We start from the raw sequence: 22,477 nt of genomic DNA, 5'->3' as shown, positions 1-22,477 counted from the left end.
ACTGATACGCCATCCTCTGCCTTTCAGTAAATACGGAGCAATGCATTTTGCTGTTAGAAGCAATCTTTCCATTCCCTTCCAGCTATGAACCAATGCCATTGCACAGACACTTTTCTTTCCCAATTTTCACAGAAAGGACATCCTTACTTCCCTTACCACTGGAGCTGTGTTTCTACTTTTGCTTCCCTTCACAACACCTAACATTGCTGCCTTCTGAGAGACCTATTTACTGAGGCCAGGAGCTCCAGAGCAAGGGACAGGGGGCTAAGAGAGCACAGCTCCCATGAAGGCAGGCAGGACAGGGTCTCAAGCACCAGGTGCCTGACTACATGCCTAATGCTTCAGTTGTGAAACACTGCCTGAGAAGTCCTTCTCTGTCATTTCTGACCTTCCTAGGCATTTTATATTCCCTATAGCTAGTAACTCAATCAACAGGCAATTGATAGCCATCACACACGCACACACTTAGCCCTCAAGAGGTTAACTTTTGGAAGTAACTTTCAGACATGTGTCAAAAAACAGCCTATTTCTCAACTGCATCCATTTTAATGTTCTTCATCCAAAGCACTCATGGCACTAATACCAAGTGCCTAAGAACTCCTTCCATCCCAAAGGCACAAGGAATTGTTAATTCAGAGAAGAGACAAAGACTTGCTAACAGCTTTTTGTTTGTTTAGAATGTGTTTACTTCCAGTTGCCAAATATTAACAAAAACATCCTATTACATCCTTCCTCTGTTGTATTTCACAAAGCCAGTAGATGACAAAATATTTGTCCATATGTATTAGCTGTTTGCTTCCAAGCTACAGAAACCTGCAGGCCACTAAAAGCTGGGCCTGGAAAACACCAGCCCTGTACTTATCCCAGCATGGACTTTCTGAAGTAACCACCATTTGTGTACCTAAAGACATGTGGACCTCTGTGAACAGAGACAAAAGATGGTCAAACGGGCCTGGATGAGAAAGGGACAGCCCTGGCTCTGCAGTGAGTATGAAGATTGCCTTCTTTTTTTTTTTCCAAGTAAGTATTATTTGAAAAATAAGGAATAAAACAAATCCTTACACGTTCCATAAAATATTCCTCAGTTTTCTTATAACTACATAACCTCCAAAGAAGAAATGGAAGATGACAACACAGATGCTCCCACAACCCAATTCTGGAACCAGGGAACAGCCTGTGGCTCTGTGCCAGCTCCCCACCAACAGTTGTGCTGGGCTGCAAAAGAGACCATGAAGGCAGACTAGGGCAGGGGCCTCGTGTCAACAGTAGGAGAGAAACTGGCACCACTTTTTGCTCTTTCACAGAAGAGAAGGCTGAAGTTCACAAAAATGATAAGGTTTAAAAGAAATGAAAGGACATGCATCTTCACACTACTGTGCATAAGCAGAGTACAATTAATGCATAATTAAATAGCAAAACTCATTGCTGCAGGATGCTCTAGAAACTGAAAGCGTCAGCAGATTCAGAAAAAGAAACAAATGGCAGCAGATGCAGCAAACACAGTGGGTAACAGGCACAGGGTCAGGGACAGCCACCAGTCCCAGTCTGAAGGCAATGGCTGGGAACCAGAGCAGGCTGACCTGACCCACATCTGCATGTTGCACTGACAGCAGTGGCTGCAGCAGAAGCTGGCACAGTGAGCCACATCAGCTCCCAAAAGAGCCAACAGCACAGACAGGAGCTGATCCTGGTGCAGCAGGCATTCACAAACCCATCCCTGTTACCTGAGGGTGCCGGTGGTGTAGCAGCCAGGTGACAGGTGCACAAGGGACACATGCAGGCAGGATGGTGGCTCTCACGTCAGATGGTTTAAGGGGACAGCTAAAATGCTGCGGCATTCACAGAATGGCTCTGCTTCCTGCAGCCCTCCCTCCGTGCTCAGCTCATCGAAGGGAAGAACATGATCAACTCTCTGCCCCGAGTCAGCTCTACCCTGACAGCTCACTAGAGATACACGATCGCTCAGTGACATTAAAAATGTCAGCAAACACCGATCAGGCTTGGCAGCAGGGATGTGCTACCAGGCTGGGGGAGGCACAGGGCAAGGTAAAACTTCTGCAAACTCGGTCAAGTGCATGAGCAGCTTTTCTCCCTTTGTCTTTCACAGGAGGCTCTAGCTCAGATCCAAGACATCACGGCAGCAGGCAGGATGGAGCTCAGCATTACCGGCAAGGCCAGACCAGTTCCAGAAGGTTTCCTGGTGCAATACAAGTGTGCTCCATGTGCATGAGCAGAGGAACATGCAGTACGTTTTGATGCTGCATCACTACACACAGAAACAAACTACGTCTGCCTCATGCACGCACCTGCCCAGCATGTCCCTGGATTCTGATTTGCAGCTCCCAAACTCAGTGGGATTCTCTCATTATCAGTGGTCACAAGCAGAGACCCAAGTAAAAGCCAACAGGATGCAGGTGGGACCGTTCTGCAGGAAGCTGCTTTCAGTCACGCATGCCATTTACACTCAGATGAACCGTTTTCTCAACATCTGGAAGATCCAAGTCTCCACATTATCCATGACCTAGAAATTAGCAGTTTCACACAACCCCCAACATCTTCACTTCATGGATCAGGTCAGAGGCACTAGGAGGTGTTTCTAAGTCAGGAACTTGCCAGAGGGAGGAGAAAAGGGGCCGCCTGAGCTCCAAGGGAGGAGCAGGGGGGCGAGTCACCCGTCCATCCTTATTTGTCTCATGCTGGGAGCTCAGACACAAGAAACTGAGACTGCTGGGTTCTGCTGCTTGCACAGGATTATTTATTCAGGCTGGAAATGCTCTCTGATAAAAACAAACACACCTGCACAAGGACAAGCAGACACAAGCCCCAGCCCGTGTGTCCCATCCTACACTCTTAGTCTGCAACCCCTGCAGCCAGCTGGGCAGGGGAGCATTCCCATGTTTCCCTCTGTCCTTCAGCCCTGTGCTTGGTGCTTCACCAATGCTCGCCAGTCTTCAGCTCACTATCAGAGTTTATGCTGTAGCTCAGTGCATAAACACTTGTCTTGAAGAACGACTGCTTGTCTGGTCTGCATTACAACACATCACAGCCCCTGCTATACTAAATCCTAGAGCCTTGAGCTATGGAAAAGAGCCCTAAGTCATCCATCCATAGACCCAGAGGAGGAGCACAGATGGATCAACCTACTGCTGAGCAAACATCATGGGACACAGGATTATTTTTTTTATTATTATTATTCTGAAGCCATCAACCTGCTGGTTATGTAGCTGCTATCCATTCACCGGAAGTTTAGTGAACTTCAAATGGCGATCATTAATGGTCACTGAACTGCAGAATGCCCCAACGTGCTTTCAGATTTCATTTACCAAGGACCAGCAATCAGCCAAAAGATTTGCTCTGACAGCAGGGAAATACAAGACCCCTTGACAAGTTCAGCCGGGAACGTGCTGCCAGCATCCCTTGTTCAGCTCATGTTCTCCCCCATTTGATGGAACAGATCATGCAAATTGTCCTTCTGTGGCTGCTCAGCCTGTCACTCATGCTTCCATTTAAAACAATAAATAAATAAAAAGAACAAAAGAAAAGCCCATAACTACAACAAGCTGTTTACAGGCAAATTCCACTTACTGAGACCCCTAATTATAAGGAAAAGGCGCAGAAACCCAAATAAAACATGAAATTGGATGGGGGAAGGGAACCCTACTCACTCCAAGGTTTAATCAGAAGGACCACCCCAGATACGCTTTGCACAGATCCCAGCCTCCCCAGCCCTGCCACAGCTGGGTATCACGTTCGTTTTTTCTTTCCACTCCCATTTGCCACTTGGGGCTTCACCATGTTTTTCCATGCTGGTGCATGGCAGGCTGCTCCTTGCCAGTCAGAGATGAAGCACCGCACAGCAAAGTGCAAGGGATTTTGCTCTGCAACTTGATCGCTGGTCTCTTAGGTGGACATGCTGCTGAGACAGCACAGCACAAAGGGAAATGCTCATTTTTATACCAGCATATTTGCCCACTTATCAACCAGAATTTTATCAGAAGGAAACCATGCTCCTTGGAGCCTTATATGGCTGCAGACAAAACAGAGTGAGCAGAACTAGGATCAACAAAACCCTTGCTGGTGAGAGGCCTTGCAGCATCCCACTATTACATGGAGACACTGCACTGTGCTGCCACAATGGGTTTCTCCCCAGCTGCAGAACATATCCCATCAAGTACAGTAAGACTCTATTAGAGGAGATACAATAGGAGTCAGAGGACTCGCTGAGACCAGCTTCTGAGAAAATAACTCATTTCAATGCAAAACAGCAGTAGTTATTAGACACCTCCTTAAGAGGAAAGAAGGAAAAAAAGGGGGGGGGGGGGGGGGAAGACAGAGACCATGGCAGCTTGCACAAAAGTACCTTTTTCAGATTAATCCACTGTTTGAAGTAATCAGCAACCGGCAGCCCTAAGTACTGGCATTGTCCTGGTAACCTGTAAGAGAGAAGAGAGAGCAGGTTTGATTCAATTACTGTCCTGACAACACAAACTCTGTTTTATTAAGCACATTTCACTCTGAGATGGAAGAGCCCCTCCAGCCTGCAGCAGCAGGCTGCACATCAGAAAGGACAGCAGCAAACAAACCTCACGAGAGCACAGCTTGGCTGAAGCCTGACACACACCCAGCCACAGCCAGGCTGAAGATGCAAAGAGCTGCACACTGTCCTACTGCAGGTTTGAGCAGCATTGGCCAGATCTGCAAGCATGAATCTTTAACCTCTGCCAACAGGGCTCACTGTATGGGAACAGAGGGACACCAAAAGCCTGGATTTGGAAAGTGGCTCCTTCTGCACAATGCCAGCCAGGCAGAGAACCCTGCTTTGCCCATGGATGAGGAAGGCTGAGAAGCAAAACCAGGGCTCCAGCTGTGCTAGAGATGAGTTATAGGAGTCCTCTCCAGCCAGTTTGATCCAATCAGGAGTAATTGATGAATCTTGTTCATTCACGTACTGCTGAGCATGCCTGGGGCACTGGTCACAGGATCTTTAACTGAAGCAAAGGAACATCCCAAATAAATATGTCAACTAAATAAATGACTAAATTAGACTCATTTGTGCATGTTAAAAGCCACAACCCCAGGAATTGGCTTTTGCAAACAGAGGGGGTGGGGAGATCTCACAACTTCCTTAAACATGTGGGGACTGCAGGGGAGGAGGGAAGAGCCGCAAGTGCCAGCATCAGCTGCTCCAGCATCTCAGCACACATCTGTCCAGGGCAAAACACAGAGAACCCAGACTGGACTTGAGATTCAGGACTGAAATTCAGGAACAAATTCTGAGCTGAGTGCACCACCAGCCCCTGTACGGTAGCTAAGAGCTCAGCCTATCTCCAAGCCCTCTGATTTCCAGGGCAGCATCCCTTCAGATCTAGAGCAGCTGAACTATGAAGAAACCAAGGGGGGATGCAGACAGCACATCTGTGGGTAACATGAGATTCTGTGTATCACAGTAACCAAAGGAGCGCTGCTACCTAATTCCTAAAGGGAAGAAAAGGACAAAAACTGGCAAATATATTCAAAGGAATCTCCCAGAAATACGTGACCAATGCAGCTGCCAGGCCCAGCCCCAGCAGTGAGCTGCCTTTGTGAGCTTGCTTAGGATGAGGAAGGGAAAGACTGTGCTAAAACCAAGCACCTGGTCCTGTAAAGACATACATAGCCTCATTTAGGAGTGGCAATTTAAGCTATACAGAAACATTTAAATAAAGAGGTCCATAAGAATCTCTTCTGTCAAAAGAATGAGCTTACAGCAGCAGAACCGAGCCGATCTGCAAGGTAAGCAGCACAACATGACAGTGTGCTCTCATCTCTTGGCACAGCTCATCTAATGCCAGTACCATCACAACTGAATGGCCATCACGTAAAAGTCAGCCTGCCCTGTGCCATTACCCATGTCCATGACACCCCAGAGCTAAACAGACATAACCAAGCCCAACCAGCATCCTAGGAAAGCTGCTTTCTATGAGGGCCAAATGAAAAAACATCACAAGAAAAAGGAACTATCTCAAATAAATGATGGGTCTAACAGGGGAATCAGCTCAACCTCTGGGACTGCTCACTTTAGCTGGAGAGGACCACAAGAGCTGTTAGTAAGAAATGTGTTACTAAATGGTTTCCCCTTTCAGCCCAAGAAATCTTCATTAATACAGCCTTCAACCTGGCTCCAGCTAAAGGAATAATTCTCATCTCACCTAACATTTAGACAGGGCTTAGGACAAGCCAGAACAGAACTGTTCTTGTTAGCCACACGAAGTGACAGCTAACCACCCAGTTCAATGAATGACATGAAAGCATTTCCATACCCGTGGGATCAAAAAGGATAGGAAACAGGACAGCTTGGTTCTTCTCCCACCCTGAGACTGATGGCAGTAAGCCCAGGGCGCTGGACAGTGGGACTTTAATTGGAGAAAATAAATGTTCCAAATAAATATGTCAACTAAATAAATGACCCATTTTTGCAAACAAGTAACAACCCCAGAAACTGGCTGTGGAACTGTGTGACCTAAGGACATTCCCCCTCCCCCTCTGTGCTTCTGCTCCCCTCATTTCACATTAGCACCAGAGAGACTTTACCAAATTTTTAAAGCACTGGCAGCTCCATATTCATACCATAACCTGGGCAGGTTGTCAGCCTCCGCTTCCTGAGCTGGAAGATTCAGGTCGGGTGGCCCCAGGCTATCAGGGAGACAGCCCCTGAACACCTTGCCCTTACTGAAGTACAGCCCTGTGTTCTCGGGTAGTCCAGGGCTGCAGAGGTCTCGGCATAGACATGGGGATCTGGGGGCTCTCATTGCACCGAAGGCAGGATCCAGGAAAGCACTCCTAGCTTCAAGGTTGTCACCTACAGTGGGTCCGTGCTCCCCCAACCTAGGGATCAGGCAGCAGTTTCTCCATCACCTTCTCCAGGTTGGAATAGGCATGGCAAACCTGTGACTCTGCTGGGGAATAAAACTGCCAAGGCCTTTAAGAAAGCATCTCCATTTATTAGGATCACTGTTGATTCGAGCAGCTCAGCTGGACCAAGCTGGACCAGGCGGTGAGCAACCTACCTAGCTGTAGGTGACCCTGTTCAATTGTGGAGGAGTCAGACTTAGACAGCCTTTAAAGGTCCCTTCCAACTCAAATTATTCTATCATTTGGCAAACAGGCCTTATGCTCAATATGGCTCCTCATCTGGTAAAATTCAATCTTGATGAGTAGAGCGGCTGTGCTCAAGCAAACAGCTCAGGATACAGAATCACAGAGTCATCAAGGCTGGAGAAGACTTTCAAGACCATCAGGTGCACACGTCAAACCAACTTGCCAAGTCCCATCATTAAACCGTGTTCCTCAGTGTCACATGCATGTATCTCTGAAATACCTCCAGGGATGGAGACTCCTCTGCTTCCCTTGAAATCAAGTGAACAACAAAGATCCCACCATGCTTCCAGCTTCTGAATGAAGTCTCGCTGCTTCCTCTCCACAAACAATCTCACCAGCCAACAACTGCGCTTCAGGCACTTGCCAGCAAGAAGCCTGAAAATGGCTGCAGGATCCTCCAGCCTCCACTGCAGCTCTGCTTAAACCTGCACTTCCATTTTCAAAGAGCCCCCTCATCCCAGGCTGTTTTCCACCCAGCCCTGGTCCTCTTCATGCTGTGAGGTAAACAGGGGCTGGAGAAGAACGGGATGTAAACGGAAAGTGAGGTCACCTGACTGCATTCCTCCCAGTGAAACCAGTGAGAAGCGCACAGCTCAGCGGTGATAAACGGCCTTGCTTTAGTTATCACTTCCCTTAAGTTAAGGAGAGCAGCCTAGTGATGGATGGGCTGGAATTCGGTTATCGGGGAAGGCTGTCAGCCAGAGTTGCCTATCTCCACACACATTTAGCAGGGCATCATTATGCGATGGCATGGAGTTAAAATATGACCAAGGGTATTGAAAGTAAGAGAGAATGGGATTTAAAAAAAAGAAAAAAAGGCAAATTGAGCAACAATAAAGGAGCGTGAGGCAAGAACGTTATCGTACGAGTGACACCTTTTATCTCGGTCTGGTTAGCTAGAGCAGGGCACAAATTGGTCCTTCCTCCACTATTGTATCCTCTTGTACAAACAGAGGCAGATAAAATGTGTCACCGGTGCGATAGCATATCAATTTAACCCTAATTATCTAGGGGGTCAAACTAAGAAATAGGGGTTTCTCATTTCAACAGGTTCCTCCGCCTCTGCTCAGAGCCACCACATTAATATGGAAGGGAGGGTTGGCCATAATTGATTTCCGTCACTCAGGTGGTCCTCGTGTATAAAAAATTAATGCTTGATTCTCCCAACTCATCAGAGCTGGTTAACGTCCATCTGCTTCTGGGTTCAAGATGTCAGGAGACAAAGAAATTGGGCCACTTTCTACACACTGGGTGTATTGATATTGAGGCAGTTTAAAGAATAAGTCCCTCTTTGGGAAAGATAAAGGGACATTAAATCTTGATATTTATAGACCTGGTTGTAGCTTTCAAAAAAAAAAAAAAAAGAAAAAAATCACGCACCGGAGACCTCGAGTTGGAAGAGATGCAGAACATTTTAATTGCGGCCCAGCCAACCTCGCTGCACCAAGCTGCCAAGGAGAGGGCAAGCATGCTTCTGCTCTGGAAGTCCTCTGCTGAAGGAGCATGGGAAGCTTCAGCGGAGATGCTGAGATGTGGCAGCACAGAGCAGAAGCAAGGTGTCACCCAAGGGAGTAGGACAGCTGCCAAGAGCAAGGCTTGGTCAAGGGCTGGATTAGCCCCTGCCAGGTGACTGCCTTCTCTGCGCCTCCATCCCTCTGCCTCCATCATTGCACTTCACAAGCAGCAGCTGTGCCAAGACAATACATTTGGAGAGGGTTTGAGAAGCCCTAGGCTCTTGCAGAAACCCTGAGACAGGTGCCTTCTCTTCTCCTCTCCCCCCCCCCATCTCGCTCTGCCTTCCTTCCACCCTCTCAGTTCTCTCAGCCACCCCCAAACTTGTCACAGCGCAACAAGCCTACGAGCTGCACATCAGCTTTAAATATCAGCGTTCGTGAAGCGGGGACATGAGAGCAGGGAAGTGGGAACAGACAGAGCCAGCCTCCATCGCCTGTCAGTGAGCACTAATGAATTTCAACACCAGCAGCCATTGCTTCAGATGGGCTGGCGAGAGGAGACGGAGTTGCAGTGAGGAGCCTTTGCAGGAGCAGCCTGCCTTGTTTCAAAGCCCCTCTGTTAATAAATGTCAGAGCTGAGCTGGCTGCAGCCCTCATACTGGGATGAGTGGTTTGGGGGTAGGGGGGGACAGGCAGCTGACAGCATGCAAGTACTTGGGCTGGCACGGCTCCTCCTGCTGCACTCCCAGATGGGAGCCAGAAAAAAGCCCCAGAACCCAAGGGGCACACATCCACTGTAGGGAATCAGAAACAACCTCCAAAGGAGCCACAACTGCAACCCCATCATCACCCAATGCCACTTGCTGGGGTTGGAGCTACGGAGAACAGTCCCAGGGTCGGGCAGAGGGGTGCAGAGGCACCCAGGCACTCTGCCTGTACTACTGGCAGCAGCAAAGGCTGATCAGAGCAGTCTGCCCCTCTGCTAGCACAAATGCATTCCTGAGGCAGCAGCAGCATCCAGCACAGGGCACCACATGGCAACCGCACCGATGCACAACATGAAGGTCAATGCAAGTCTTCTTTACAAATGTCAACCTGTCATCTCTGGATATTAATGAGGGCTGACCAGCAGCTAAAATGCATCCATGCTCCATTAGTAATAAGAGAGCCACAATGCAGGAGAAGAGCATACACCGAGGCGTGCGGAGGCTCCGCAGGGCCTGGGGAGGTGTGCTGATGCACAAAGATAACAGAAGCCACTCTAAGTACCCAGTGAGGGAAGCAGGCTGCACACAAACCCCTTCACTGGAGAGCGTGTTAGTTTTTTCCATCAATCTTTAATTGGATTAGGGTAATGAGGCCAAAAAACCCAGGCTAAGCAGCGAGGCTAATACCTGGCACTCTCAGAGCTTCCTGTCTCTTTCTGGCCAGCACTGCTTTCCCTCTGTCCCGCTTACATTTCCACCTAGGAAGCCCCAAAGGCTCACCATCACTTGCTCACCCTGCAAAGTACGGCGTGCCTTGCACTGCCATCAACCTTAATGAAACATGAAGGCATTTAGCACCATGTGAAATCTGGCCCTTTTATGGGTTTCTGTCTGTGCGTCAGCTCGATGCTGGCAGAGATGCTATCTCAACATTAAAAGCAAGGCTGTAACACAGTAGGTATTCAGCCTCCAACAGAAGATGTTCATCAACAATTGCACACACATGATGCTACAATAAATCTATGTGCTACTGCTTAACAGCTTCTCTTAAAAAGATTCATAGCTCTATTTACTGGGCCTGATTCTCCTGCTATACATGTGGGAGTAAATCTGGAGTAACTCTACTGCTGTTAGTAGGCAGCCAGTGGGAATAAGTAGCCATGAAAGTAAGCTACAAATGCAGCCTTTTGATTTTAAATAACCACCTAATTACCATGCAGGAAAGCAGGACTTGCTGGTTTTACAGTTCAACTGAGGTTAGGGGTGCAGCAGGCAGAACCTCCAAGTTCTCCATATCAGCAAAGCAGCATTCAGGGTCAGGGCAAATGCTGCCTTCCAGCAGGGAGGAGGGCTGGGGGGAGTTGCCTTTGGCAACAGAAGGGCACCAAGTTGCTCCCAATGAAAGAGAAATTGGAAAGTCTCCAAGGCTGAGGGTCACCTCCTCAGCCGTGAGAATCTGACACTATATAAAAAACTTTAAAACAGATTTTTACATGCAGGCTTGCTGCAACAGATTGGCCACTTATAACATCACAGAGTACCTTATCAAGAGCAGTGTACAGTCTTAGCATACTGCGCACCTCTGGCACAGGCATGTTCTTGATAGAAGTCACCAGCCACGACCACAAGCTGCAGGTGGGGAGTTTCCCATCTTCACTGTACAGGAGATAAAGCGCTGGGACAGAGAGGTGGGGAACCTCCTCACTGCAAACACACTCAGAAAAGACCCCAAGTGAGCTGTCTGAGCTTGAAGTCAGCCCTTCTTAGAGCAGCAGGCTGGAATAGAGATCTCTATTTAAATGATTCTGTGATTCATGCTGCAGTGGAGGCCAATTAGAAACACAGAGCGTGTCCTTCTTGTATCTATATAGCCTGTTAGGGAGTGTTTCATACAGAGCCTTGTCTCGTAATCGCCTGGTCCTCTGCATACAAGCTGGCTGAAGAGGCTGCACTCAGACTCCTGCTGCAGAGCATCATGTCTACTCCTTGATTAAGGCAGGGCACATGATGCAATGAGTACATCCACAATGCATTGTGTCCAAACCCCCTCAAAACCCAAACAGGCACAAAAAACTGAACTGAAATTAAAGGTGCTTCTCCCCAACTGCACAGTTTCCCACTGGAGTAGCTCCCCAAAAAACTGGAGCATGCAAAACCCAGAGCGAGGTGCTGCTCAAGGGCAGAGCATGCATCCTGTTCCAGCTCCCTTCCCGACAGGCAGGAGAAAGCCTTGTCTCTCCCATCCCTTGCCTGTCCTCACCATTTAGCTCGTACACTCTTCAGGACCAGGGCTTCTCTGCTATGAGTCATAAACTGTTTAGTGCCTAATGGTAAAGCCTATAGACGCTTAACATAATACAATCATGTCACTTAAAGGCCATTAGTCTCCAGTCTGAACAGCATTTTTCCAGTCACGAAGGAGAGCTGCCAGCTTGGGAAGGCAGAATAAGGACGTGGGTGGCCACATGGGTCACCGGATCCACAGACACCCAAATGACTTCTGTGATTACCTCCTCTTTCTCTCCCCACAAAGGGAAAGGAGGCAGTGGGATGGGGGTAACTCCATCCCCTCTGCTGATATATAGCTGAGCATTACATGCATGACAGCTCCGTGTGCTTTCAGCACAGGCTGTGAGCACAGGACGCCCAGCACCCTGAGAAACAGGGGCTGAGCACAGGTTTCTCTGCTGTTACAGATCAGCTCTACACAAGGGGAATCCACTTTGGGTTTCTCCTTCAGGGAGAGAGCCTGCTCCCCACCTCCAAGCACGAGCTGCCATTAGTATTTGCTTCAGCAGAGACAAGGAGCAGTGAATCCTCCAGAGCAAAGGACAAGTGCAGCAATTAGGATGCAGGGGCTGCGGGAGCTGTTTAACAGCCCGACCCAGAGGTCAGTGCCGCCAACTCCCAACCCCTGCATAAATATTGTATGAATCAGGGAGAGGGGCTGTTACAAGCCAGCATCAGCCCTCCCCCCTCCATCACCACTCCGCATCTCACTAGATGTGCCAGCAACATTATTTACAGATGTGACAGTCAGGGAAATCACTTGAGTAACCAGGGGAATGGGGAAGAGGGCTGCTCGGCAGAGAAGGAGCCTGTGGCTGCAGTCTCACCCCCATTCTCCAGCTCCTTGCCTGGGTCAGAGGCTGCCCAGAAAAGCTGTAGATGCCCCATCCCTGGAGGTGTTCAAGGCCAGTTTGGATGGGGCCCTGGGCAGCCCGAGCTGGTAGGGAGCAACCAGCCCATGGCAGGGAGGTTCCAACTATGTGATCTCTGAGACCTCTTCCAAGCCATTCTATGATTCTGTGATCCTTATGGACCCCCTACCAACTTGGGATATTCTATGATTCTTACTGCAGGGCAGCCACAGCTGCTGACGTCTCTGCAGATTCCCCTACCTGCTCTGTTTGGCACCAACCACCTTCTCTAACCATGACCTGCCCACTGTTTGCCCTCTGAAGATCACATTCACCTACAGCTCCAGTCCAGACTGCCACCATCCCTACAGCATCCTGGAAGGTCCTCTCCATCCTATGTGTGTTCTTTTACTGGAGATGGCCATCAGCTGCGTACCTGTTATTATGCTCTGCATAAGTGCAAACCTGCTTTCAGGATCTCTGAACCACTGAAATCAGCAACTGCTGAGGACAAGGACAGGAGCAATTCTCCAAACATACATTAGCAGCACAAAAATTCCTAAGGGCACACAGCTAACACACATCCCTGCCCAGGGCAGTCACAAGGGCTGCAAGATGGGGAGCACAGCCTGGATATACTTCGGTCCCCAACACTCCTCCAGAAATGCTTCTGCTGCTCTGTGGTTGGCTGCTGAATGCAGGGCAGAAGCTCAGACTAATCATTCTCAGCTTTCCTGAGCTCACTGTGCAATTAATGGGCTTAATTATTGATGGCAAAGGCAGGGAAGGAAGGAAAGAAAGAAAAAGCCAACGAGAAGAGAATGACGTGGGGGTGGCGGGCGCCAAAGGTCTCCAAAGCTCCCCTCAGCCTAGAGCAGAGACAGAGCCCCTAGCTGCTCCGCAGCTCCCATGGCCCTGCTCTAATGCTCCCTGACATGCCTCTGAAAGCAGCGAGCTGTTTGCAGTCACCACCGTGATTTGTTAGTAATTATTTTCACGGTGTCACATTGCTGTCACTCTCTTAACAAAGAGACAGGCAGCCCGAGGCTGCCTGCGAGAAAAAAACAGCAGAGAAAAGGAAGTGTCAGGCACCCAGGGATCCTCTTTGCTTCCTGGGTTTCATAACCAGAGTCCCTACCAGCTTCTGAAGGAACTTCTGAGGAAAAGTGGCAAGTGAGAATCATTTCCCATCCAGGTCACAGAAAGAGGAATTAATTACTGAGCCTCCTCCTAATTTCACATTATCTATATAACTGGTGCAAGACCCCGGTGCTTAAACCCGCTTAAGTCACCAATTTCCTACAGCAAATGCAGAAAACTTCAGCAACTGACAACTTTCAGCTTTCTTCTTGCAAGCTCTGAATTCTTTCATACAGTCTTGCCATTGGGCTGAGTTACCCTGCTGGCAAATCTTACCTCCGCCGACCGGCTTTGCATGCGTTAACCCCTCCACACCAGCCTCATTCATTCTGTCACACTGCTGCGCTCCGTGTGTCAGGAACACTCCACTTGGCATTTCCCAGTGCCAGGGATCTTGGCAGCTTCCTCACACCTGAAGCTCACAACCTGATGGCTTGCCAGCTCTGTTTTCTTGCAGACACCACAGGGATTTGACAAGAACCTCCCCTCAACCCACCTCCACCCATCCATCTCCCACCTGCCATGCGACCGCAGCCATCCATCCTTCGGCTAACGTGTCACTCAGATGTAATCACTCCTTTCCCGTAACTGCAGAGCCTGCTCGGGCCCCCGAGGAATGGAAGCTATTTCGGCACCCGAAGTGTCACACAACATAAAGACAGAGAGATGAAAGGATGAAAGGCTCAGACACCTGGCCAGCCAGCCCTTAAAGCACCCTGTGACTCTACGCAGAAAGCAAGTGGGCTTCATTCAGCGCAATCCCGAGTCTGAATTGCATGAGACAAGCATTCTTCCTTGACAGCACACCGAGGTCATTCCCTGTGTCGGCAGAACCTGGGCTATGGAAATATTAAGCCTCACTTTCTAAGCAAAACCCTCCCACAATTAACTGCACAGAAGAGCACTGACTCAGAGGGCAGCTCCTTTTCAGGGGTCCTTTTAATAATCAGAAACGGCACATGCATGCTGTGAAGAATTAGGATCACCATTGGGAAGCTAAATGGCCCATAAAATGTAACCGTTCTCCTCAGCTTGGGGAGTATGGTGAGCTGGAGAAGAGGGGCTGCAGCCTTCCACCTTGCCTGGCCGCACAGCACGTGGCTATGTGCTAAGGATGGAGCTGAGCCCAGCCCTGGCTGACACTGGCACTGACAACAGCCCAATGTGGTGGAAGAACTGAGCAGGGACAGCAGAGATGACCAAAGGCACCTGCAGAAGGAGATGAAGGGTCACTTGGAATGTAAGTGCTGGGCAGATGGAAGGAGGAAGCCCTCAAAGGAGGCAAAGAAAGCTGAAGGGTCCCAGGCAGGACAACAGGTTGGGCAGCATGAGCCTCCCACACAGCACTGCTGGCACGTCACACTGCATCCTCACTCCTCTTCCCCCAAGTCTTCACAAGACGCGCTCTTCAGGGTGACAAACACACAGGAAAAGGGAGCTCCAACATGGAATGGACTTAGCTCAAAAAGTTATCTGCAGCTGTGGTGTCCCACACTCACCCAGACATCCACTCCTCAGGCTACAGAAAGTGGCTGGACAATGCACATGAGAATACGCTGGAGGGAAAATACCAGGGATGACCTCAAGATGGCCCAGTAGGTCTGTGCCAGCCAGGAGCTCCAGGAGGAAAGGGACTGAACCCATCCAGGAAAATGGCTCCCAACAGGAAACAAGCATGCAAACAATTAAAATGCTTTCAAGAAAGCCAGCGAGTTATGCCAAGCTCAACTATAACAAAGAGGCTGCTCCTAGGCTAGCAGTATTTTTCCAAGCAGGGCTCTCCAACCTGAGCAGCCATGATCACACTACTCCCAGCAAAGCCACTGGGAAGGCAGCAGTGATGACAACACACAACCGCCTTGCTTTTGCTGGGAGCTCAGAGGAGCTGAGATCCAAAGGGAGACAGCTGACATTTCAGCCCCAGCATGAAACACTACAGCTGTCTAGTGCTAGAAAAATTAAGCTTTTTGAAGCAATAAGGAAAAGTCACAACCGATGAAGCTACTCTCATGCTGCACACACCTGAACTCAGATGATAGAGTCCTCCAGTGGTGTCTCCTTAACCGTCCTCAAGTCAGCCAGCTTTCTGACCCCTCAGGGCATGGGGTAACCATGAAGTTGAGTTGCTATCAGAGGCCTTTCATATTTGCAGAGAAGGCCAGGGATGCTTTTTACCAAATATTCAGTATGGATCCATTGGTTTTGAAGCTGTTTTGCCTAAATTCATTATAACGCTGGACACAGAATTCACCTTAGAGATTTCTATTGCAGAAGGAATTATTTTTCCCTATATATGATAAGATGATACTGAGACGAATGGCTTGCATTCAGTCCAGTATAACTGTTCAAATAAAGCTTGCATTACTTTATCCAAGTATGGAAAATCCACCTCTCCATTTGTTACCCCACCTCAAGGGTTCATTGCTGGAAATGAAGTATTTCATGCAACGCCTGTCTCATTTTCCCCTACACCATAAATTTATTTCAAGTTTCTCCACCAACTTCTTTGACGCTGATTCCCAAGCAGCAGCATCCATGCTCCACAGTGTGCATCAGGCGTCACAGCTCAATAAATCTTTGGCAACTACAGCCCTGACTATGACAAACATCTCTGCTATGACGCACCAGGCAAGCAGCAGACCCAAAAGTGATAGTCCACTGTATGGCGATCCCTACGCAAAGATTTCATGTCCAAAACTTAACACAAAGGCATTCTCACGGTCACACATCTCAGTGCTGCTCGCAAGAAGCCTCATGCAATCAACACATTTCAAACAAAGGCAGGAACAGGAGACAGGTGGGGAACCGATGCAGAGGGATAACAAAAATCAAGGGTGCAAAACTGATTTTAAATAAGCATTGTACACTCTTATTTTTAAGGGGAAAACCTTAAAAATCCAAGATTTATTTTGCATCACTGATATCATTTCCTTTAAAAACAAAAAGCTGGCCTGCAGGGTCACAGAAGTGAATGGGGTCTGTGCTGCTCCCTGTAAGTGCTAGAAGAGAGCATGCTCATAAGGCTCCCTTGCTCAGCTCCGGCAGTGCACTTTAGGATGTAATTACATGAACAACTCCATCAGCAGAGCTGACTCAAAAGGTTCCTGACCCTGGATATTCAGTCCCATCCCTGCACTGCAGTTCACCATCCTCTTCTTGAGCCAATGTAACCACGTGAAAGGATATACCATAGGCTTGGTCAGCAAAGCAATCTGCATTAAGGTAACAAAAAAGCTAATCCAAAGATTTTAGTTGGAATTACTGTCTTATTTTTAAAGGCAAATTACTACATTTCTGTCACCAGCTCTTCCCTCAAAGCCACTCTCTAAACCTAGCTTCTGCAATGCCGTCACCTAACCAGCTCACCCTATGCCTTCTCCTGCCTCTCCCCACAGCTACCCATGCAGTACCAGGCACCCAACTCAGGGGCTGCCTGCAACTTCTGCTCCATGCAGAGACTGCCGACCCTCTTCTGTTACTGTGATAAAGAAGAGCACACGTAAAGGACACCAACACCATTGATTCTTCATCTTCTTCATGACCTAATGCTGATCCCAAGCCAAGCCATAAGGACAGAAGGACAGAAAGACCTACCTACTGACACGCTCTGAGCTGGTATCAGAAGGCAAGTGTCCTCCCAGTCAGTGCCACTTGCACAGGAAGGGCTAAAAGAGTAACACTGAATTAAGCAGTGGTATAATTAATTGCTCAGAATTTACTAATGTGCAACCTAGGAAGAGCACCAAGGGCTATAAACATTTCAAGATACTTCACAATGTTATATCACCGCATTAGAGAGTACTAGCATTTTAACACTTGTTTAAGAAAATAAAATACAACTGAGCAGTAGCTTCCTGTAAAGAAATAAATTAGCGCATTGTAATCAGCCACAGTAAATGCAGTACAAACATCTTCATACTGCAGGTACACAGAGCCAAGTCTACGCATGTTTTTACTCTTCTGCTGCATTTGCAGAATGATCCAAACCTGGAAGGTTTAATGTGCTCCTGACATTAAGGTGCAGCTCTGAGGTTCACCAGATGTGGCTTCAGCTCCTTTCCCTGCCTCTGCCTATATGTACGATGCACGCGTGACCACAGGCCTATCACCTACCTGCGCTGCGTCTCAGCTCTGTAGCAGGAACACACAGTGAAAACGTTCCTTTGGTTGCCAAGATTAATTCACATTGTGCTTACAGAGCGGGCAAAATGGTTCCACACACACAGAGGGAGGCAATCTGACATTTCAGAAAAGAGAAACCACACTAAAGAGCTTACAACACAAGGGCTCAACCTCGGCAGACTCCGAGTACCCTCTTTTTCCACTAAAATCATCTCCTGCAGACAGCGGCTCCCTCGGCCCTTCAGGGGTACGTTACCTTCACCACTCAATGCCACATCAATGTGATTTGTTTAACCACCAGCAGCAGCTCCACCTGCGCGCAGGATGAGGCTCTGGCACTAAAGCTGGGTCTGAATCTGGCCCTGGAGCTTTTCAACTCGGAGGAGAGCTCCTTGCAACAGGCTGAAGGAATCCTCCCGCTGTGCCCGAGGACCGTGTGCCTAACGAGGCTGTATCCCAACTCATATTTTAGCTTGGCAGGTCTGGTGCTCCTTTCATCTTTTGCTTCAGGTAGCTCTCTTTAATTAATAACATTTCTGTGTCGGCACAGGGAACTTTCCACCCAGAATGAATGGCCTTCTCTCATTAGACCCACGACTGTCATGATGTATTCAAGAGCAGGAGTGTGATTCATTCCCTTGTCTGGGAATGAGGGGTGCTGCTAGGGGGTGGAGGGGAGAAGTCTCTGTAATGAGTGACTGATATTTGCTGAAGCTGAGATGCGACTCTGTCGGCTTGAACTGCCTTGTCAGGACATGCCTTCAGAAAGGTGATGTTCCTACTCAAGAGGTTTTCCTCATTAAAGAAATTGCATCTTAACAAGAGGGAAAGGGAGGGGCGGCAGGAGAGCTGCTGTCTCCCCGACTCCAGCCTGGCTCAGAGCTGAAAGCCGGCAGCCAGCAGCACTCTGTTTCGGAGCCCTCTCTCTAGCAGCAGCAGCCAAATCTTCCAGCAGTGACTTTCCTTTGTGTTTTGCTCCATGACCATGACAAGGCTATGAGTAGCAGGGCAGAGGACCTCAACTGGTGCTCCATGAGCCCTTCCCAGGTGCATGTCCGTTTCCTGGCTCCTTGTGACTGGTGCTCAGAGGGAAGCCACGCAGAAAGAGCTCTGTGATCTACCAGGAAAGCTCAGATGTTCGAGAAAAGTCAAGTGCGCAGCCACAAAGCACCTCATTCTCTGAAGACTCCTAAGACAAGCAGAGGCTTCATGGGTCCTTTAGCAGCTGAGCGTCTATCTTGACTGCTGCTAGATACCCTCATAAGAGCTCTGCACCTTGGCAAATGCTGTTCCTCTTGCGCTTTTCTCTCAGCCGAGTACTATGCATGCTGCAACTCCTGGCTTTGACAGGTTATTTACCCACCTTGTCCCCACATCCACCACTGGATGGTGACAGGCTGGTAGGTCCTCCTCTGTGACCCAGCCAACACCCCAAATTCAATTTGCTCATCTGTGTGCCTCCCGGTGCCCTGGCATCTGCTGGAAGCACCCACAAGCAGACAGGCCTGTCCAGAAGACATCATTCCCCAGCACGTGTAGAACAGCACATGTGGACTGAAGCCAAGCAATGCCCAAGTCATTGCTGGAGAAGCCAGGAACAAAGCTGCACAGTTTTCTACCATCAGCCAAGCTAAGGACAAGGAATTACAAACCGCACAAGAAACTGGTAAGAGGAACACAGCTTGCTCCAGAACTCATCTAGAATCCAGTGGGAGTTTCACCATGCAATGCTTCCAGGAACATGTTCCTCCAAACTTGGACAAGCAGCACCACCTCCCCTCTCTGTCCCAGTACCTTCAGCGCCAAGCGCGTGGACTCCACTTGGTAGAACAGGGCATCAGCACCACTGCAAGTCTTTTAGGGAAGCACAAGGTAACTCCCTGGAATATTTCCTAGATGTTCCAGCTCTCTGAGAATGCATCTCCCTGTCTAAGCAGCCTCGTTTCAGCTCTGCGCCTTCCCTCTTTAAAAAGAGATGCTCAGTTCTGCTTTGCTAAACCCTATTTGGCAATGTGTCTACACACACGCAAACTTAATTAGTTTAGGAGGGAGACTCGGCATTTGTGGTGACGGATAAAAGTAATGGGAAATGAGACAAGTCAGAGCTGGCAGGGAGTCCTCACTCAAGCCTCATTCACTGGCATGGAGCTAATCAGATGTGACGCTGCACGCTGCTGCACCCAATCGGTGGCGGAGCAGTGCGATGCGCTACTCGCTGAACGGCTGCAGCCGGGCTCCCCGTATCTGTGGTTGGAAACATGAAATGTACTTTCTGCTCTGCCCTGGAGACGCTTCAGGATTGAATTCTGAAGTTAATGGTTTAAAACATTTTTTTAAAAGGAAGAGGGAGAAATGAACCACTCACTGCAGCCTCATGGCCAGGAGCGGAGTGTTCTTTTCCAGCTGACTAGTGAGGCACAGTCCATGCAAAAGACTGCTGCAAATGGTGAATCAAGTATCTGGGCTCCAGAGCTGCGTGTCCTGCTGGCTCAGCTCACCCCACAGTCCCCACGGCTCACCAGAAACAGGGCTCATCTTCACTATATTTCCCCACTGTCGGCCTCTGATGAAAGAGAAAAATGCAGAAGGTTGTCTATTTCATACAGACACTGAGTTATGATGCCATTATCTGGAAACCTTGTTAGCCTGGTGTGAAGGGGATGGAAAGATGGGCTTTGAGACATAGCAAACCACAGTTTGTTCCTCACAATCATCACCAAAAGCAGTAAACTGGACTCTCAAAACAACAACAGAGAAGGAAAGCGCCAAGAAAAGAGAAGAGATTGGAAATAGATGTTTAGCACATCCCTGCAGATGTCTTTGTGTTGGACTCTAACAAACGCTTAAGCGCAATTTACAAAGAAAAACACATTAAACCAGTGACAGAAGAATTGGCAATATACTCATGTTCAAGTTCTGGTCATGGCCCCAGCAGAGTCCCAGCAACTTCTGACTCAAAAGAGCATGGCAAATTCCTCATCTCTACTAGCGCCTGAGCTGCTGCTTCGATCCCCGTATCTCATGCCTCACTAATCATACCATGTGGAAGCAAGGAGCTGCCACTCTACAAAGACCACTCTGCAGGGAAGGAACCGGTGCTGATTGCTCCCTGGCTGTGCGCAGTTTATTTAGGCTTCCAGCTTGTGGAAACCAACGTCACAGTGAGCACCAAGTAACACTACTAACGAGTTGTGGATGTCAGCTTAGCTTCGTATGTGTCAAGTCCAGGCTTTACTGATGTGATAACAACAGGAGCCTTAACCCAGCACTCTGAGGAAATGAAAAGCTGAAGCAAGTTTACAGCAATCCAGGTGAATTCAGCGCAGTATGATAATACTCTGCAAATATCTTACAGGTTAGATTAATTTCATTCACTTCTTCAAAATCACTTTCCTGGGTTGCTGGTCTAGCTGTTTACATGGGACAACATGCACATACACCAGCACTTGTAGACCTCAGCGCAGGTCCCCATCTGGAACTCTCTAGATGCCAGCCACCCCACTCAGGAACATGACCTCAGCGATACAAAAGACCAATGAAGCATGTCAGACTTGGCTTGTATTCTTTTCCCAAAGACTACTTTAATTCACATCCAGTTAACGCGCCAAGATGACAGGGACAAAGGATCTGCATGCCAAGTCAGGTAAAAACTACTGCTTGATTTGAGTGTTCAGAAATGGAATTTCATTTGTATGCTTAGGGATGATCATCCCCTTGGAAAACATGTTGGCTAAAAACAGGAAATATCACAAAGCCCCAGTTTAAACCCTTCTCGGGGTTATGAAAGGATTCATTTGCTATAGAGATTATCCTGGGCAATGATCTGGCACTATGCCTAGCACCTACCTGTCTTCTTAAACAACCCTCCACTCCCAATTATGCACGGCGAACAACGATTTCCCTGAAAAATAAAGACTGGGGACAGTCGGAGGCTTGTAAGGACAAAGATATCCACATTACAGGCAAGCATGGAGCAATAAAGCCCAGAAAAACCTCCCTCCCTTTCCATACTCACATCACTTTCAAATCCCAGTCTCCACAGGTCACAAAAATCGACTTGACGCTGGGATCTAAGAGTCCTTCCTTTGCCATCCATTCGTCGACCCTCTGAAAAGAAGGCAAGAAAAGGGGATGAGTTTTGCAGAGACAGGCCGAGCCAGAACAGTTAAACTCAGATAAGCCGCTTGCAATCAAGTGAGAAGAAAATTGTGATCTTATCCACCTCTCTCCCTCTCTCTCTTCTCTTTTTGCTTGCCATCTGAACAACAGCACGTTTGGACCTTTGAAGATTTCTGATAGGAGACATCAGGCAACCAGAGCGGAGATGATCTTATCTGGCACCACAGCTGCTCTGCTCACAGAGGGATGGAAGTTGTGCAGCCTTAACGGGACAATACAGCTGCGCTTTTACCTGGCATTCCTGCACTTCTCCTCTCCCTGCACCAAATGGGCTTGTAGGGACCTCAACCTGTCCCCCTTCAGCCAAGAAGAATGCACTTATTTCTTGAAGCACTCCACTGTGATCTGGGCGAGAGCAGGAGAAGCCAAAGCGGGAGGCTCCACAATGGCCCTCCAGGCATCAGGCTGTAAGCTAAAGGGAATGAGGCAGCCAAACAAATCTGAGCAGGAGCTTCTTACTACCTGTTTGAATATCCAGGATAACACAAGCATCCTGAGACGGTGTCCCTCACTCACAGCATTGCTCACACACTCCACTCCACAGACAGGATATGGGAGAGAGAGAGAGACAAAGAACTGGGTACATCTGAACACTGCA

The 22,477-nt window shown here is 48.6% G+C and overlaps 1 protein-coding gene across 4 annotated transcripts in view; it reads right to left on the bottom strand.

Moving 5' to 3' along the window:
- ERI3 (ERI1 exoribonuclease family member 3) overlaps positions 1–22,477 on the bottom strand; it is a 97,043-nt gene that overhangs the window by 49,190 nt on the left and 25,376 nt on the right. For all 4 annotated transcript variants that reach the window (XM_048944381.1, XM_048944382.1, XM_048944383.1 and 1 more), the window contains exons 5-6: positions 21,716–21,807; positions 4,361–4,433 (exon numbers count right to left, since the gene is read on the bottom strand). In XM_048944381.1, the coding sequence (XP_048800338.1) occupies positions 4,361–4,433; positions 21,716–21,807 (165 nt within the window). The remainder of the gene's footprint in view (positions 1–4,360; positions 4,434–21,715; positions 21,808–22,477) is intronic.

Source organism: Lagopus muta, chromosome 5 (assembly GCF_023343835.1).
Source record: "Lagopus muta isolate bLagMut1 chromosome 5, bLagMut1 primary, whole genome shotgun sequence".
In the NCBI taxonomy this organism is placed as follows: Eukaryota; Metazoa; Chordata; class Aves; order Galliformes; family Phasianidae; genus Lagopus; species Lagopus muta.
This window is presented reverse-complemented; position numbering and strand designations above follow the sequence as displayed.